Source organism: Furipterus horrens, unplaced genomic scaffold (assembly GCF_987537825.1).
Source record: "Furipterus horrens unplaced genomic scaffold, mFurHor1.1.pri manual_scaffold_4, whole genome shotgun sequence".
Taxonomy (NCBI): Eukaryota; Metazoa; Chordata; class Mammalia; order Chiroptera; family Furipteridae; genus Furipterus; species Furipterus horrens.
In genome coordinates, this window is record NW_028327174.1 from 32,896,388 (window position 1) to 32,916,207 (window position 19,820).

General features: G+C 42.8%; 2 protein-coding genes across 2 annotated transcripts in view; one reads left to right on the forward strand and one right to left on the reverse strand.

Annotated features, from left to right (window-relative positions):
- Positions 1-14,417, reverse strand: part of ST8SIA1 (ST8 alpha-N-acetyl-neuraminide alpha-2,8-sialyltransferase 1) — a 127,940-nt gene extending 113,523 nt beyond the window's left edge. Inside the window, exon 1 of the mRNA XM_090275483.1 lies at positions 13,737-14,417. Within this exon, the coding sequence (XP_090131609.1) occupies positions 13,737-13,972 (236 nt within the window). The 5' untranslated portion in view covers positions 13,973-14,417. The remainder of the gene's footprint in view (positions 1-13,736) is intronic.
- A 4,370-nt stretch (positions 14,418-18,787) lies between these two features.
- Positions 18,788-19,270, forward strand: LOC150011491 (large ribosomal subunit protein bL36m-like). Its single transcript, XM_090275484.1, has one exon. The coding sequence runs from the start codon at positions 18,848-18,850 to the stop codon at positions 19,169-19,171; it is 324 nt and encodes a 107-aa protein (XP_090131610.1). The 5' UTR covers positions 18,788-18,847; the 3' UTR covers positions 19,172-19,270.
- The last annotated feature ends 550 nt before the right edge of the window (positions 19,271-19,820 follow it).

The window sequence follows — 19,820 nt, forward strand, 5'->3', positions numbered from 1 at the left end:
TTTTAAAGGGCTTTTGCTCTCTAACGGTTCACATGTTGTATAGGTTAAACAGAATCAAAAGATATTATACCATTAAACTGCACAAAGGCCTCCAGCCTCACAGTCACAATGTGAGCCAAACTCTAAAAGGATCAGAGGCACTATGGGACTCCCTGGACTGTACCAAATATACACATACACAGCTAAATCCTGTGTGAAGTTAAACTGTAGTGTGTTTTTGCTCCATAAAAAAAGGAGTTAAGAGACTTTTTGGAGACTAACTGCTCCTATAAATAATGTGTGCTGTGTGCATATATTTTCTATGAGGGAAGGCCATGTCCTCCTGGCTAACTGCACCTAGCAACAGTCCCTGGCACCTAGAAGGCATTGAATAGATATTTGTTAAAGGAATAAATGGAGGAATGAATAAGTGAATTGGTAGTGAATATGCATAGTACGGAGTCTTAATATTAGGCAATGAAAGAAATTACCTCTGAAAGCTGTCTACAGGCCTTTCAGACCATCTAGTGGTTTTCCTCATATAACCAACACTTACTAGACACCTAGTAAGATTGTGATGAGGGATCTAAACCAGATGCAAGGGAGGAGAAAGACACAGGGTAGGGATGACCCAGGTCAATGTCAGCACAATGACGAACACTCTACCTCCCAAAACCAATTCCCCCAAATACCATCAGGCGATGTTTGTGCCTTTTCATTCACCCTCATCCTCCACCCAGATGGGTATGATCTGCTCCAGACTCAAGCCTAAGACTTTTACTACAGTAAACAGGAAAACAACACTCAAAATAACGAAGTCAGAAAATACAACTGTTTTATTTAAAAGTTTTCTTTTTCCTTGAAATTTCTATGTCATGGTGAAGCAAAAGTTCATTTTTATTTTTAAATAACAGTTTTGCTTAACTCCTGAAATCCTAGAAAAATAATGCAAATGGTCCCATAAAGACATTGCTTTTGAAATGTAGATTAAACACTGTGCCAAGGGAGAGGATAACCAGGGCAGATGAGGGCACATGTTCCCATGCACTAAGCAAATTCCCCATAGCTAGGTCTCCACGGTGCTTGATGAGGGGAGACTGCCACTGTACATACCCAACTGTATGGGAATCTTTCTTAGTTGCTTTGGCCTCTTGAAAATCCCCTAAGGGGAATTTCAGCACTTAATGTTAACAATCATTGTATATCTGCTATGTATTTATTCATTAGTCTCTATTCACACTGAAATGGAGGAAACCTCAAATCTACCCTCAGCCAAAGTTCAAGATTTTCTATGAACCACAAAAGAAACCAGTTTTAAGAAGTGATGGTAAAAAAAAAAAAAAAAAACCTGTCAAGAAACTACTTTTAGAAACTTATACTAAGAAAATGAACAGATAAACATTTTAAGGTGTATACACAAAGATGTTCACCACACAGTTGTTTATAAAGGTGAGAAATTACAACAACATGAATATCCAGTAACAGCAGATTAGTTAAATAAGTTATTAACTATCCTAACAAAAGAAAATCTTGCAGCAATTAAAAATAGATAATGTAGATCTATATACATTATTACCAGGAAAACATTCACAATGTTCTGTCAAATTCATTATATTTTTGTTTTATGCACATACACACAGAGGCATGCACTGGTCTGGAAAAACAGAGACTAAAATATTAGCAATGTTTGTCTCTAGGTGATCAAATATCAGTCCATTTTATAAATGAAAATAGTACTGTTCTTGCCATTTAAATGCCAACTTTGAGAAAGTAGAATTCTTTAAAGAGGCTTTTTGATTTCCCATGTTTAGTGTTTACCAAATATAGGTAGAGAAATTAAAAAATCTAATATGCAAGTTTCAATATCCTTTTAAAGAGCTTTTTGAAGAAAGTTATTTGTTCCAATATAGTAACATTTTTTAACTCACTGTAAATATTATTTTACAAAATGAAAACCAAAGAGCTATCTTAACATAAACTTGAAAGTTAAAAATTATTTAACTATATGAGAAAATGTTGAAGATATAACATTGAGTGAATAAGAGGACATAAAACTAAATATACAAAATACACACAATTCAGTAACATATACACATATGCAAACAAATCTGCACAGAAGAAGCAGTGTTTGCAGTAAATATGTCTGATGGCTGAAATTATGAGTGGCTTTTTTTCTCCTTTTTATTAATTTTAAATTTTCCTACTGTAAGTATCTATTACTTCCAAAATCAGACAAATAAATGAACACTATAAATTGCTTAAATAAGCATAGGGAAAATAAAATCTTGACTATATTTGTTGCATCAATAATTGAAGCAAGCACTTTGGTTTTTTTTTTTTGTTTTTTTGTTTTAGAAGTGCTTTCTCATTGCACTCATTTGAAAATCTCTGGTAGTAGAGTCTATTACTTAAGCCCTGAATAATGGAGAACACATAGCTCTGAATTCATTTCAGCTTCTTCCTGGCACCTAATTAAAAGAGTGACACAGCTCTTAGGTCTTGGCTACATCCCTATCACACAATGCTATAGCTGCAAGACAGTTTAACAGGAAGGGGAAAAAATCAATAGCTTTGAAAGTCAGCATAATTATACGAAACAAACTAAAAATCATGGAACACTACATAATTCCATTTCTTACTGAGTTAATTAATGACACCAGACTAGACGGGAATTTTTATAAAATCAGGAACCATGTCTTCCTTTCATCACTATATCCCAACACCTAACTGGCACATAAGAGGCATGGTAAATGTGGACAAATGAATGAATAAATGGGTGATTGATAGCTGGGCTCTGCTATCTTCCTTAAAATTCTGCTGGCCATTTTATAATATCTTTAGTGCTAACTCCACGGAAGAAGATGGTGTGTCATGAGGTCACATTTCATTGTCTCACATTCCATTACTGAAGGTACAAGTAATAGGCATAGGATATGTTCCAGGAAGCAGCTTTGCTTATCATTATGGCTTAATAATTAGCAATTACTCAGCACCTAATCCTCTTAAGGTAAGTAATGCTACCCACAGCTAAGGATCAGAAAGGCCAAATAAATTTTCCAAGTTAACAAAGCTAACAAAGGACAGAACCAGGATCAAAACCTGATTCTCTGAGGTCCAAAAGTCCAGTCTCTTTTTAGGTAGGAATAAGCATCCTGCCATCTCACCAGTCAGGTGCAGATGGCTCTGGATTCTACACTAATTATCTCACGTAATTCTCATCAGAACCCTATGAAGTGGGTTAGTATATTTTTCTAGGTGACAAATCAAAACAGAGAGGTTAAGCAGCTTGCCCAAGGCCACGTAGCTCCCAATAGAGCCAAAATGAAATGAAAAACTAAAAAGCATTGTTATTTACTAACTCCATCATAAGAGACTGCATTAATGATATACAGTCAGCATCACTTCCAAGATGATTCACAACTCTGTCAAAGGACAAACTGGCCTTACTCTATACTAACATATAATATTATGCAATTGATCCAACTAGGGGGACTTCCGGCCAAGATGGAGGCTTAGACGGACACGCTAGGTCTCCCTCTACAACTATACAGGAATACAACTACTTCAAAACAAAGGATAACTAGAAATTCCAGAAAATAAAACTACACGGAAGTCCAACATATGAAGTTATAAACCAACGGTGCCATTTGGGCAGGTAAGAGTTAAAGTGGGCAGTGCTGTTTGCGGTCGCACCCGGAGCGGCGGGCGGCGAGGAGTCCCGGTGGCCAAGCCCCTGGCCTGGCGGTGCGCGACCCGGCGAGGAGTCCCGGTGGCCAAGTCCCTGGCGGTGCGCGACCCCGGCGAGGAGTCCCGGTGGCCAAGTCCCGGGGGGTGCGCGACTCCGGAGCTGGGGAGAGCGGCTACGCAAGCCCCTGGCGGTGCGCGACCCCGGCGAGGAGTCCCGGAGGCCAAGTCCCTGGCGGTGCGCGACCCCGGCGAGGAGTCCCGGTGGCCAAGTCCCGGGCGGTGCGCGACTCCGGAGCTGGGGAGAGCGGCCGCCGCATCGCCTTGAACAGTGAGGCCCAGGGGGGCGGGAGGACGGATCCCGGTCTCCTAGCTGAATAACTGTGTGAATCCATCTTGGACCCCCGCCCCCACAGAAAGCACCACAGGGCTACGAAATAGGTCGCGGACAAGCAGGCGCCGGTCGCTAATTTGTGACGCGTACGCAGGCACTGCCCCCACAGCCAGCCCAAGAAAACAAAAAGCATCTGTCAAAATGAGGCAGGCAACTTTAGAAATACCGGTAACACAGCTCACCAGGCAGCAGATAGAGAACCTGACAGATGAACAGATAAGAAACCTGTCAGAGGCTCAGTTCTGGGCCATTGTTATCAGGTGGCTTACAGAATTCACAAAAGAGCAGGAAAAAGATATGAAAGAAGCGAAAAACTTTCATAACGAAAGGAACAAAACCGCATACGAGATAGAAGGAAAGGAAATAAAATCCAGAGTTCATTTCAACAAACTGGAATTTGGAGAAGAAACAAGCAGTCAACCAATGCAGAGAGAGGAAATGGGAAGCAACAACGAAAGGATCAGAAACCTCTGGGACAGCTATAAAAGGCCCAACATAAGAATCATTGGTTTGCCAGAGAATGAGGAAGATGAACTAGAACTTGAAAAATTGAGTGAAAATATAATAAAGGAGAACTTCCCAGACTTGGGAAAGGGAATAGACCTGCAGGTCCAAGAAGCAAGGAGAGTTCCCAAGAGACTGGACCCAGGGAGAACCACTCCAAGACACATTATAATCAAAATGTCAAAAATTAAAGATAAAGAGAGAATCTTAAAAGCAGCAAGAGAGAAGAAAAGAATTATGTACAAAGGGGTCCCAATTAGACTATCAGCTGACTTCTCAAGGGAAACCCTACAGGCAAGAAGAAACTGGCAAGAAATATTCAAAGTAATGAAAATCCAAAACCTACAACCACGAATACTCTATCCAGCGAAATTGTCATTCAGAATAGAAGGACAGAGAAAGTGTTTCCAGGACAAAATAAAACTGAAAGAGTTCATTAGATCCAAACCACTGTTATATGAGATGTTAAAGGGACTGGTTTAAAAAAAAAAACAGAAGCTAGGGAGATGAAACAAAGGCAAACTAAATAGGCAACGAGAGGGAAAGAGGAACTGTGGGTACGGGAAGCACATTGGGGGGAGGTCAACAGGGAGGGGGAGTGGGGAAAGGGAGGGAGATGATATAGGAATTGGGGATCAAGGTAGGAGGGAATGGAATAGACGGAGAGAGGTTGGGAGGAACTGTATGCACAACTAATGGACATAATCTAAAAGGGGGGGACAACTGGAGGGAGGGGGGCCACCGGGTGGAGGGGAGCAGAGGGAAGGGAAATTGGCACAAATGTAATAATTTAATCAATAAAACACATTAAATAAAAAAAAAAAAAAAAAAAAAATTGATCCAACTAGCTCCCTAAACCCTCCTCTCCCAAATGAAGAGTAATGGGGCACCCAAGTTGCAAAAAACCCCTCCTATTCGCAAGACAAAGGACAAAAGTACGAATCCGTCGGCAGCCGTCCGTCTCGAGAGACAATGGTGTAGCTTCTTAAGAGTCTATCTGCATCGCCGAGAATGGCTGTGCAGTCCGACTCGGGAGTGACACGGTATCTGTCTCCTCCCGTGTTGAATCGACATCTTGCAATGACGCTGGAGTGTCCTCTCCAGTGAAGCTGAAGCTACAGAGCCTGGGCAGGGTGATATGGAGGGTCTGCTGTTGCCCATGCAGCAGACCCCTCCTCTCTTCGCAGCTGAAGGGTCCAAGGGAAAGACGGAGTCAATACAGCTTGGCTTCAGGTGCGCCACAGGAGTTGCCAGTGTTGACTACAACGTCAAACCGCCTTAGGGACTCCGGCTCCGGATTTTCTGTCGGGGTTTACTCCCTTAGCCTTTCCCCTGAAGAGGTATGCCGCAAGGCAGCGGAGGTTTTTTGGAGTCAGAGTTTCCCTTCTCTGATGTGCCCTGACTGGAAGATCGAACCAGCGACACTTAGCACGCAGGCCGACGCTCAATCCACAAATATATTTAAATATTTTAAAGTTACAATCAAATCAACAAATGCAAAATGTATTCCAACCCCCTATCCTTTTCCTTGGACAAATATACCTACATAACAACATGGAATTCCAAATTCATATTTAGGCTTCTCAGACTCCAAGTTTGGTACTACACATGGCAACATAGGGAGAGAGTCCCCCCAAGTGTACATGCGACCCCCCCAATCCCATATCCAAGTTCCTCCCACAGCCGCTTTTTCCCAAAGGGCTGTTCCTTGGCCATCCCTTGAGCCTAGGAGTGCACACAGCTGAGGGACAAGCCATCCTCAGAATGAAGGATGGGGAAAATGCCCCAGGTAGGCAGGCAGGCTGTGAAAGTGGTCTTGCATCATTTGGGCTACAAAGGCCCCACTGATGCCCTGCTCTCTTGCAGAAGGGGTGAAACCACAGCGGGGGCAGAGCATGGGCTCCTCTTGCCAGGGTCTAAGGAGGGCACTTATGAGAAGCCAACCCAGCTCTCACACAAGCTTTCAATAGAGACAGCTGCTTCTAGTAAATCTCTCAAATTGCACCCCCTCTCCCTACCCTTCCCTAGGCAAGACCTGGACATCTATCAAAAGTACACTTCATTCACTCCTCTTCCAGTGGTCAAAGCATTTATAGTTTGTAGTTTCCAAATCTGCCTCTGAATTGCCTGATATTTTCTGGGTTTTAAAAAATCCTGTCAACTGGGTTGGTTTTGTTTCTCTAAAGCACTGGTTCTCAGCCAGGGGAAATTTTGACCCCAGGAGATGTTTTGCTAAGTCTGGAGGCATATGTGTTTGTTTCATTTAGTGGACAGAGGCCATGGGTGTTGCCAAACATTCTACAATGTGCAGAACAGCCCTTCACAATGAAGAATTATCCAAGCCAAAGTGTTAGTAGTATTGACACTTAGTAGTGCTGAGACTAGGAAATGCTGCTCTAAAGTGAGAACTCTTGGAACAGAGAGGATGCCATTTATTACTTTGATTCCTACATGGCCAACCAGAGTGCTGGACCTCAGTAAGTATTTGTTGACTGACTGGTTAGCTATCTGGTCCCATATCTTTCTAAAACATTTGTTCACGAAGTAATTCAACATAAATTAAGAGTGCCAGGAACCAAGCTCAGCTCTGGGAATGCAAATATGAATGAATCAGAAGATGCAGACAAACTGGTACTTTTAACACAGCGTGAAAAATTCACCTGTCACTAGCAGATATTAGATATTTGTATATTTTTCTGTTCATTATGTCTCCCCTCAATATCCAATAAACTTCAAGAAAGTAAGAATTCTGTTAAGTTCACTATTATAGTTTCAGTATCTTCTACAGTAATGGTCATAGACACATCTTAGTAGATATTTTGGATAAATTATAGAAATGCAATGATCTCTACAAAGTATAAAAAAATAAAAAGAAAGGAGAAGCTTCTAAAACAGCATAGGAAGGAGGGAAGGAGTAAGGGGCGCTGCCTGGAGGAAAGCCAACATGGATTATGCTCTAATTATATACCAAAACAGTTTCTAAGCATTTTCAACACATCATGCATTCTAATGCTCACAACAATCCTACAGGAAGCTCACAGACACAAGAAGTCAAGGAAACAGACGGTGAAGACTGACTTGCTGAAAAACACAGCACACAGTGTTGTCAGGATCTGAGCACAGCTAATTTCAGAAAGTTTGCTCTTATCCACTACACTGCATGGTCAAAAAAAAAAAAAATGAGTAAGAATTGGCGACGGGAAGAGCAATAGATGCAGCCTTGAAGGAGAACATTCCAGGCAGAGGGAATGACACAAGGAAAACCAATGCAGCCTGGCTTATTTCAGGAACTATAATCCTTACCAATATTACCAAAGCCTAAGGAGGAAAACTAATGAAAGATGATGTTGGAGAAGTAATCAAGGCCAGATCATAAGAAACAACATACAGCAGTGTTTCATTTACCCAGGATTAACAGGGAAGGAGCATAAGGCTTCGAATGTAATTCTGGGTTAGAAAGCCAACCTCATCATTTTGCTAATGGCTCTCACTGAGCTTCCCTTTCCTTATCTGTAAAACAAAGAACATACAAATGTCTACTTTATTAAGTAGCTGTGGGGGAAAAAAATAACAAATATAAGAACTAAGAACCAATGACAACAAACTCACAACTATCAACAACTGAATCTAAAAAATAAAAGCAAAATCCAACTAAGCAAACCAGAATAGGAACAGAATCCTAGGTATGGGGATCATTTGGAGGGTTATCAGCTCGGAGGGGGGAGGGGGAGAAATGGGGAAATGGTGCAGGGATTATGAAGCATAATCGGTTGGTACAAAATAGACATAGGGAAGTTATGAATAATATAGGAAAGAGTGAAGCCAAAGAACTTATATGCACAACCCATGGACATGAACTAAGGGGGGTGGGACTGCTGGAGGGAAGGGAGGTACTGGGCAGACGGGAGCAAAGGGGAAAAAAATTGGGACTACTGTAACAACATAGTCAATAAAATATACTAAAAAAAAAAAGAACTAAGAACAAGGCCTGGTGTATTTTGTGTCCAATAAATATTAACTACTTATTTTTGTTATTGTGGTTACTGTTCATGAAATTTTTTCAAATCTGTTATTCCTCAACATAACTGAAGCTTATTTTTTCAGGCACCAGCACTTAGTAAACCATCGTTTTCCTTAGTGGATTCCACCAATCCCCCAAATTAGCAAAGAGAAAACCTACGTCCCATGTATAGAGAGACCCTTGTACTCTCTCTCAGCCCCTCCACCCAGTGCCCTCAGTGACCACCAGGGCGACTGTGAGAATACTTGAAGCTTCTGGTACACATGGATTCAAAACTAGGGATGGGAAAAAGAAGCCATATAAAGCTAGAACTGCTGAGAGTAGCATTTCATTCAGTCTGGGGGTGGAAAGAGGAACACAGCTGCTCAGAGTGATGGCTACCAGCCAGTAAAGAGACAGGGTTTTCAAAGCACTTTAGTGTGTGACCCCAACACCAAGTCCACAAGCAACAGTGATGTGCCCTTGCTGCTGATAGTTGGCACACAGCCAGTGTCCTTGGGTACCTGAAATGTGTTGATTTCTCCTTTTTTTAAGTGGAATAATGTACTTAATGGGTTACTACAGTGCCTGGTATAAAGTAAGGGATTGGTAATTTCTTTGCTGTTGTTTTTATACCTTTTTATTAAATTCATCAGGTGACTGGTTAATAAAATTATATAGGTTTCAAGTGCACTATTCTATAATACATCTTCTTCCATCACCATATATTTTACTCCCTTTACCCAAAGTGACTAGCCCTGGCTGGTTTGGTTCAGTGGATTGAGCGTCGGCCTGCGAGCTAAGTGTCGCTGGTTCGATCTTCCAGTCAGGGCACATCAGAGAAGGAAAACTCTGACTCCAAAAAACCTCCGCTGCCTTGCGGCATACCTCTTCAGGGGAAAGGCTAAGGGAGTAAACCCCGACAGAAAATCTGGAGCCGGAGTCCCTAAGGCGGTTTGACGTTGTAGTCAACACCGGCAACTCCTGCGGCGCACCTGAAGCCAAGCTGTATTGACTCCGTCTTTCCCTTGGACCCTTCAGCTGCGAAGAGAGGGGGGGTCTGCTGCATTGGCAACAGCAGACCCTCCATATCACCCTGCCCAGGCTCTGTAGCTTCAGCTTCACTGGAGAGGACACTCCAGCGTCATCGCAAGATGTCGATTCAACACGGGAGGAGACAGATACCGTGTCACTCCCGAGTCGGACTGCACAGCCATTCTCGGCGGTGCAGATAGACTCTTAAGAAGCTACACCATCGTCTCTCAAGACGGACGGCTGCCGCCGCCGACGACCCAAAGTGACATCATAAGCTCATTCAGAGATTGTGACCTGCCGTTCTCCTACCTTCCAGTCTACCTTTCTAATGTGTTGTCCATGGGCTACTTACTAACTCTGCATATGAGAAGCACACCAGGCACTTCCCAACCTCCCTGCTTTGGCCTTTGCTATTGTCTCTGCCTGGAGCATCCTTCTGCCCTCCCCTCCTACTACTACCCCATCTTACCAACCTTCAAGGCTTAGTACAAGCACCACCTCCTCTCTGATTGTCCTCCTTTCGATAGAATTAAAGGCTATGTTCCACAAATTCCCTCAACACTTTGCTTGTGTTTCTATTGTTATAACTACTGTATAATATCCAGAGGTATGTGGTGAGCATCATTGAAGGTGCTTTCTGGATGCTATCCTGTAATTTTCACTACAAACTTGTATGAAATGATTACAAACCCCATTTTACACATGGGGAAACTGGAGCTCTGAGTTGAACTTACCAATGATCACATAATGAGAAAGGGATACATCCAGAATTCCAACCATGTTCTGACAGCTCCTAAATCCATAAGTCTTTTACTCAGTTATGCTTCCTCTCTGATGGCCCTATTTCCAGTTGGTTAGTTAACTGTATACATACATGCCTGTCCCATGGGTTTATAGCAAATCCCTTGATGACAGGGACCAGGACATGTTCATCTTTATAAATGTGTAATGTATTCACTTATACAAGATTCTAAGGAGGATAAAATAAGACAATACAGTTAAAGCACTTAGCACAGTGCAATACAAATAATAAGCACCAAATTATTTGTTTGTTTTGTTGTTGTCATTGTCATTGTTACCATATCAGATGCCAAGAATAAAGCCTTGCACATAAATTCTGAAATAAAATAACTTCTGAGAAGCAAATAAAATGGATAAGGACCGGAAGAGCCAAAAGCCACTTTGGTTTGGCATTTCCCCATACTACTTGACTGTTCTATCAGAAGCAACAAGAGTTGCATAGAAACTTCCTTAAGTTTCTGTAATATGGTCAACTGACTTATTTCTCTATTGCCATGTGGATGTTAGGAAAACTTCCTATTTAATATAAAAGTCTTGCAGCTTTGTTACTTTCTTGTTGCCCTCTCTTATGAGATTTGTAAAGGTTCTCCTCTGAGAAGTCAGTACTTAAGTTGTGAGCTGGGATAAGAATATCACAAAAGTAAATGGAAGCACAGAGGGCCAATGTAATCTGAATTCTCATACTTATAAACATAGTAAAACACTATGTATATGTATATACATGCTATCATGGAATGATTTATGAACAAATGTGCATATATCCCCATATATAAATACATATTGTACATTTGTGTTTATATATTTATATTCTGCATAAATATATATATATATATACATATAGATGTATATATTCGTGCAGAAGATATTTCAAACTGGAAAATGCAGATAGCTATTTGCCAAAGTAGGGTCTCCTGAGCATAATAGTCTTCTGTCTAACCTAATATTTAGCAAACACTACTACTCACATACTAACAATCCAGATGGTTAAAACAGTGAATGTTAATAAACATGAGAATAAAAGAATTTTGTGACTTAACAAACCAAGATACTTTTATGATCATTTTAAACTCCTTGTCCCTGTTTATGAGCTTAAGTGTGAGGGGTGGAAGGAAAGGTGGGTAGAATATGGCCCCATCAAGCTTCTTTACAAACTTGGCAGGTCATACGTTCCAAATTCATATGGACTAGCAGCAAGCTGTCCTTACTTAAGTTGTAACATATACATAAAATTATAATTTTTACAATTATAATAACACCAATGACTGGGTAAGTGTGCCAGACACTTAGCAACAATTGTTTTATTTAAGCCGTATACCAACTCTGCAAGGTAGATGTTATTACCCCATTTATAAATAAGGAAACTAAGAAAAAGAGATAGAGTAATTACCAAAGATACTCTGCTGTTTATCTAGTCAGGACATAGTCAGTCTAAAAATGCAGGCTTCTACTTCGAAGCTCAAACTCTTTTCAATAAACAACAGTGCCTCTTACATCATTTTACAGACAGTAACTTTGAGGGGTAAGTGTTTAAGCAATTTTTATAGAGTATGCATTTCAATAAGTAATTCTCTGCACATGGAGATAGACCAAATGACAACCAAACACATTGAAGATTACTGCAGGCTACAGGCAGCAAGGGGCCAATGTGTCTCCAAAACTAGCCGCCTGTGTTTCTCAGAATATGAAGCATTTTCCACTTGATTATGTCCTCCAAAAGAAATCTATTCTCTAACAGAGCTTCATTATTCCTCCTCCTATACAAAAAAAAGAAAAAATGGACTCTTTCATTGCAAACCAATGGGAAGTTCTTAACTCATTTCCTTATACTATGTGAAATGAAAGTGCTTTCTGTCTTTAGAGAAAAGAATTGCTGGATGCTATGTCTTCTGGGTGCTTTTGGGTCCAACACTCAATACTGTGGAGGTGAGAGAAGATTAACCCTTATATCCTTTTAAGGGGAGTGAAGTGATTTAAAACTTAATGAAAGAAGAAATCTAAAAGGAGAGAGAAAAGAAGTCTTCCCTCCCGGTTTAAAGGAGAATTTCAGCAACCCTCCCTGGAAGGACTGGCTATTAGCTCTTTGACCTTCTTTCTGGGAGCAGGCCTAAAATGAAGAAGGAAACCATGTTTTTGAAGGTTTTTTGGATTTTTTTTTTTTGTAATTTATAGATGTTTCTGAACATTTGTAATAGTAATGAAAAACGTTCACATTGGCTGTCACCTACCCACATACTGCTTGAAAGATCCTCTGCAGAGCAAAGGAAAGTACTTCTCATTCAGACCACTGAAATCACAGGAAGAGCCAACCATGGCATCCTCAGCCCCAGGGACTGATGGTGAAAGGGGTGCATGGCAGTGTTGGAAGCACCAGTGTGTCCCCCAATGTGCCCAGGGAAGCAGAAAGGAAGGAGAAGCAGTTCTGTCTTCCCTCCAATCCACATAAAACCCCTGACGCCAATAACTTATTTTTAGACACTTAAACTGAAATTCCCAGAAAGGAAACTACAACCTCTGAGTGATCCTCAAGAGTTCCAGTATCTAACCTGGTTCTAGTTTTGTATTTGTTTTCTGCTTTAAAGTCCTTTCCTAGAGCAATCTCTCATGCTTCAGAAGTCTTCCCCAGTCTAAGCCAGGAGAAAGATCGGGGAGCTTTAGAGGTTTTGTGATGAAAATCCCAGGAGCAGTGCTTCAAAGGTATATGACCTTAGGGAAGTAGCTCATCCTTCTAAAGACTCAGTTTGTGGTTGGTAAGATGGGGTTAATATCTGTCACTAGAAAGTTGTTGAGACAACTTTCACCCAGCAGCACCTGGCTCTTAGTAAGATATCAGTAAGCGCCCTGTGTCTGTTACAGGGTCCTGGCTGAGTGTGCATGTTTTCACTGCCCAAGACTTGGCCATTACTCCCTCATTAGTGATTTATGTTGCCAACCACTCACCTAACCTCATTAAGACATGCCTACCTGCTTCTAACTCTCTATCGCTTGAAACGTCTGCAGAACCCAAGAGATAAATTCTCATTAAGTGCAAGGCATAAAGTTCACCTGAGTTCTACTTTCCATCAGTTATCTCCTAATCGTTTAATACAACTCAGGCTTGTTCAGAAATGCGCACGGGCTTTTTACATGGACCAAGCAGGTGTCTGCACATCTCTTGGGGTAAGGGGTGGGAAGGGCTCCTGACTAAAGTCTCCAGGTTGGGAATGGGAAGGAAAGGGAGTAGGACAAGAAAGAATGGATGAAGAGGGATGCTTCTGCGAGGCGGTTCTCGCTGGTGACCCTGTTCCCGGCGCACAGAGAGGAAGGGACAGGAGCAGGGAGGGGCCAGGAGAGCAGGAGTACCTGAAAAGTCTGGCCGCTGTCTGGTTCCTCCTCCACGCCGTGCCCTGTTGCAGCACCCCTTGCACGATCTCCTTCTCGTTGGGCAGCCGGTAGACGGGGAAGATGTAGAGCCAGCAGAGGACCACGACGCAAAGGGCACTGGCTCCCACCGGCAGCCGGGTCCGCGGGAACTTGCATGCCAGTACAGCCATGGCCCCTCTGGACGTGTGTCGCCGGGCCCGCCCGCAGGGGCTCATCGCGGCCCCAGAGTCCCAGGGGGCGTAGACCAGAGCCTCAGCACAACACTAAGCAAGGTGGCAGTGGAGGGTGCCCCCACCGCCGGGCCCCCATGTACACACACCTTTCGCTTTCTTGCTTGCACTCGCACAAACGCTTCTTCAGCCCCCACAGCCCCAAAGGTCAGAGTAAGGATTTTTTAAATGCAACTTTTTCAAGGATTTCTTTCTAAAGGAAGTGGCGGGGGGGAAAGTCAAGAGCTACGGCCATGGTCGCTTCCCCTGAAGAAGGCGGGTGTTCGGGTCTCCGCGAGTGAGGAGAGCGACAGCGGCGAATCGCTCCCGCTGCTGGTTCTGCAGCATCACTGTCGCTCTTGGCGTGGGTCCGGAGAGCCGCTCAGCTCCCTCCCAGACATTTGGCCCGCAGCGTCCCCTTCTGAGAGATGCTCCTGCGCCCTTCGCTGTCTCTCCCCGCCTCCCGCGCTGCCAGGCACCCCCCCCACACACACACACCGAGGCGCTCTCCGTGCCGCGCCAAGTCCTTGGAAATTTCCACAGCGGCCCGGGACCTCTATCCTGCCCCGGGCTTCTCCGCCTCCTCAGCCGGGACCCTCGCTCCCCACCCCTCCTGGAGAAGAAAAGAATCTGCTCTCATCAGTTAATTCAGCAGCAAGCCGCAGCCTTCCGCTGCGCCCCGGACTTCGCAGACAAACGCCTGGGGATTGGTGGAAATCAAGGTCCCCCTCCCTCCCCCACTCGCAAAATTGCCTTCTTCGACCCGTTCAGATCCGCGACGCCCCGCTGGAGCGTGTGGCCCTCTCTCGCGCCCTCGGTCTCTGGAGATAGAGGCAAACAATTAAAAAAAAAAAAAAAAGACTATATATATATATACACACACACATATATATATATATATCCTTCAGTGTGTCAGAGGCTGGCTGATAACCTGACCCTTAAGACATGCAGCCGGCGTGCAGGAACTGTCACCCTACCGAGTCACCCTGGTCTCTCTACCTGGTTGGCTATTAACCTTGCAGTGAGACGCGAGGAGGCCGACGGAGATTTGTCTCCTCCTGGGCTCCCACCCCCATTACCCGGTCCCGGAGCCGCAGCTCCAACCAACACCCGCGCGCACACACAGACACACGGACGCTCACGGGTCGCGCGCGCGCGCATGAGGAGGTGCGTGCACGTCGGGGTCCGCTGCCTCTCCTCCGCCCTGCAGGGAAAGGCGTTGCTCCATCCAGATGTGTGGGTAGCTGGTTCCCAAGCACGCACACCTCCGGACGTGACAGTGATTTGGGGGCGCGTTCGCCAACTCCACCTTTTAAGTTAAAGAGCCGTTGTTCTTACATGTCTTTGTCGCTCCACACACTAGTTTTCAACAACCTCGACCTTGGAAAAGCGCCACCCGCCTGGACCCGCGGAGCGGATGGACCCACTGTTAACCATTTTTGCCTGCCTTGGCTGCCGACGCATAGCTCGGGTACCTCCTAGCGGTGGCTTATTCCGTTTGCTTAAGCGTCGTCAAGCGTAAAGTGTGCAAGGACAAAGAAAGGCAGCTGCGTACTAACCAGGTTGGCTTAGTAATCAGAAAACCAGAATCTATGGCCTTAGCGGCATTTGCTCAGCCGCCCAGACCGCAACGCCCAGTGCAACCTACACTGTCTTCTCTGTGACCTGCTATGTTTCTCCAGCATCTTTCTCCACACAGAAGTGGGACTTGAGAAGTTGATAGAAAGTTATTTACCAGAACAATCAACCACGGGCCTCATTCTTCCAACACTGCCATACTCTCTTAGGAGCATGAACCTGAAGGGCAGAAAAGTTTGCAACCACAAAACGTGCCTCTTTGGGATGTTGATTATTTTAAACTGGTTATTTTTAAGGCCCAGACGGCTCAAAAAGAACTTTTGACCTTCCTTGTAACTGCTGAAAGAATTTAAGATAAAAGGCCTAAACCAGACATTAGGAAGAAACTATCACCACCGATAATGGTAGTTGAATCTGAACTAGGTGTGTGGACAGAGAGGGACTCTTGTGTCCTGTTGTCCCTACAGGTCGCTGTTAACATTCTTCATCTCCCTTTGACTCCTACCTTCTCCTTAGTCCAGACTGACATATATACCTCATTTTGTCTTATTGTTTTGTGGTGTACCTTCTTTCTTCCATGGAATGTTTTTTTCTCCCTCCACACAAATTCAGTGCATCATTCAAGGCCAACTCAACTAGCTAGGCATTTTTTCCTGCGTGTGTTCCTCAACCAACTAAAACACAGGCTTCAAGGGGTAGGAACTTAATAAATGTTTGTGGTTTTTCAGCTCCTATCCCCTTTGACCTTCTGTTTCGCATGTCTACAGTATTTGCTGGCTCTGACAAATGATAAAACATTTAGGTGTGTTGTGTTGCTAACATTTTTCACATGTAACTTTGTCTCAACAGCTGGACAATAAGAGTATGTATTTGGTCTCTCATATCACATGATCAGCCTGTGCATTTGATCCAAATGAGGACTCCGCGTGACATGCCTGCATGTCTGAGTGAAGAACAGGAACAATATTTTACACTTTATTCATAATCCTCCAGGTACCAATTCAGGTTTGAACACATACATACTCAACAAATAATTGTTACTCGATCATTTGTGTGTTAAATTTGAGACCCTCAAATTTATTCAGACTGTGGCTAAGGCAGCATTGTTTAAGAAAAAGTATAAACACTCACAATTTAATATTTTAAATAAAATATTTTACCTTATACTTAGTTATCTTGTTTATATATTGTTAGTAGATAGTTTAGGTATTGTTTTATACTTCTGCATCTGAGTATACATACAGGGTTTGCTCAGGAAGCAAACAACTTTTAAAACTCTGTTTATTTACTGAACTCATAAACACCATGTGCAAAGCTACTTTATACTGTAAGAAAACTTGATGGGCAGAGCACCTGTGACATCAGAGTTGTAATGAAAGCCTATGTAAGAGACAGAACCACACAGAATTGAAGCCATGGAGAACAAAGGAAAAGAAGGACCTCTCCTTGAAATGTTGAGAGAGAGCAAGATGCAGAAAGATGATCAGAGAAAATGGGGCACATGCAACTTATCAGCTAGCTTGGATGTTAATGGGTGTGAAGACAAACATTTATAGTCACATACAAATGTCTATTAAAAGGTTAAATAAAACTGTCAATGATTTGAGATTTTTTTAAAAATTTGTTTTTTAAAGTCACCCTTTCTTCACTCTCAAGTTCTTGTCAGAATGGAGAGGGAAAAAAACATAAACACATGCCTTTTTCATAACCAGTTACAACACCAAAACAAATAGCATTGTAGAATGAGTACAGTTTATCTGAATAAACGCATTTGCTTATCTCCATTTCTCCTTGTGATCTCACTAAAAGGACAGTAAAGGAATACAAGAGGAGACAGAAACTCAAAAGAACAAGAGAAAAAGAAGAAACACAAAAGCAGACAAACATGTCCAAAAGTTCATTCACAGGTAAGCAACTGAACAATGATAACTAATTTATCAAAGTGGAGAAAGCTGTGGGCCTTCATTTGATAATGTGTATGTTGAGGGAGGGGGAGTAGACTAGACAAGAGAAAAATTCGGAGATGTTCTAAATTAAATTACAACTACTGGAGAGTGAAAGAAAGAGACAGGAATAATTAACCAGTTAATATCTGAGGGCCAGTTAACAAAAGACTGTTCACATTTCTAAATGTATGTTGGAACTTCAAGTCAACCTCCAGGAGTCCATTAGCTGACCATTGCATCCTAAATATGCATGAACTTTCAGGACTGTTGCCTGTAACCAATCAAAAATAGTAAATATTTATTCTCTAGAGACTGTGCTTCTATCACACAATTGCCCCTACTTCACTTCTCCCCATCCCCCCTTATCTATAGCCAATGTAAATTCTTTCAAAACATTTTACATCTTCCTTCCCCAAAACATAATATGTGCAATTCCAGGATGGTGGACGTGTTGCCTTCTCCACCTAGCGCTGCTGTTGGTGGTTTAGACTTCATGCTCCAGGACCTGGTCATTTTCTGGTAAGCATATGGCTCAATAAACCCTTCCTTTTAAAAAGGCTTTCAGCTGTGGAAGTTGAGTGTTTTTATGTTTAACTCATAAAGAATAAAGCTAATTTGCACTACAGAGCTCTTGAAAGGCTCAGAAGTTAGAGGCACCTGGTACTTCTGGAGGTCCAGTGATGAATGAAACAAAATAATAGTTTGTTTGAAAGTCTCTAAAAGGAACAATGAAGCCATCAGATCTCATCCTCCAACGAGGCTTAAAACAGGAGACTACTTGGCTAGAGAAATCGACCAGCACAAAGGAGAAGGCCTACAGATTTCACTATGTGCAGGAGGTCTCTAATCAAACAGTCATATCCTTACCTAGCACCCTCTAGTGATGCTCACCAGTAGGTAAGCTCTACTCACACAGACCTTTATTAGGCCTTATTCTTAAATAAGAGTGGAGAGTCAAGGCCCACAGATATTTGAAGAGTTTCCAACATAAGCCATAAAAATTCTTAGGGAAAAACTTTTTCTGACCAAAATATGATCCAAACATGAAGGTAGAATGCACATTTTTAAATGCAAAATCTTAAAAATTTCATACTCGTGCATTTTTTCCTGAGAAGATATTGGTGATATCTTCAGTGGAGTAAAATAACCTCTTATTTTAGTGGGATAAAATAAGAGGTCAACCAAGAAAGAGAGAGCTAAGGATCCAAAAATCCAGAGCTTTCATGAAGGAGAAAGAGACAAAGGAAATTCCTAGGAAAACAGGTGTGCCTCAGATCAAAAGAATAAACAGGCAGGCGCGGATTGAGGAACGCTTCTGGCAGGGCTTGGGTCTGTTCTTCCCAGATTCAGCCACAACATGGCAACCGTCTTTATAAGGAAAATGGTGGTTTCTGCTGTGAACCCTCTCCTACATCTGAGTCGTTGCACGACCACATCCCGTGCGCTTTCCACGCTCCTTCTGGGTCCCCTGTGTGTTGCCGTCCCAGCAGGTGTGAAGCCCAGCGAAGTGGTGGCGTCACCTCTCTCCTGCCGCCTCCTGCCCTGGAGACAGCCTGCTCTGGGGTTCAAGACCAAGGGCGTCATCAAGAACCGTTGCCGGGACTGTTACCAGGTGAAGAGGTGTGGGCGGTGGTTCATCTATTGCAAAACGAACCCAAAACACATGCAGAGACAGATGTAGCTCCTTTGGCTGTGAAAATAACATGCAAGATTGTTCCGTTTGCTTAGGAAATGGTGTTAATTTATCAAAGAAAAATAAAAAGCAAACGTTCTATTTTCAAAAAAAGAAAAGACTAATCAATAACTTCTGGTTTCAGCTCAGAAATAGCTTGGAAGTAGTAACTCCCAATTGTACAAGAGAGGTGAACAAGCGGAAAATCAACAACTGAGGTTGCAAGGCAAATAACCACCCCCATAGGCATATCCAGAGTCAGAGTTGAGATCTGTTTATCTGGAGCAGATAATCTGGAATTGATAAAAGTAGAATTGGTGGAATCTGAGAGTAGAATAGCAAAAGAGTGAGAAACTGCTAGGAATCACACACAGATGGGCCACCAACTTTTGTGAGTTTTACCTCCAGGAATCTTACCAGATTAAGGGTGACAAACTGGGAAAGATCCTCTTGGGGCCCTGGCAGGGGTAGAGAAAGAGTAACCATTGTGAAATAGACCAGAGGAGTCTCCATAACAAAGTCTTACTATTTATGGAAAAATACCTTATAATAACCTTGTCCATGCTGGGAGAAGGGCATTTATCCCACTTCAGTCCCCAGTAGCCTTCCTGTCTGCCCTAGAATGAGGAAATAAAAGTATGAAACACTTGCGAAGTTT

What these genes read in the sequence shown, in the direction of transcription:
- LOC150011491 (XM_090275484.1), top strand. Translation starts at nt 18,848, where the DNA reads ATGGCAACCGTCTTTATAAGGAAAATGGTGGTTTCTGCTGTGAACCCT.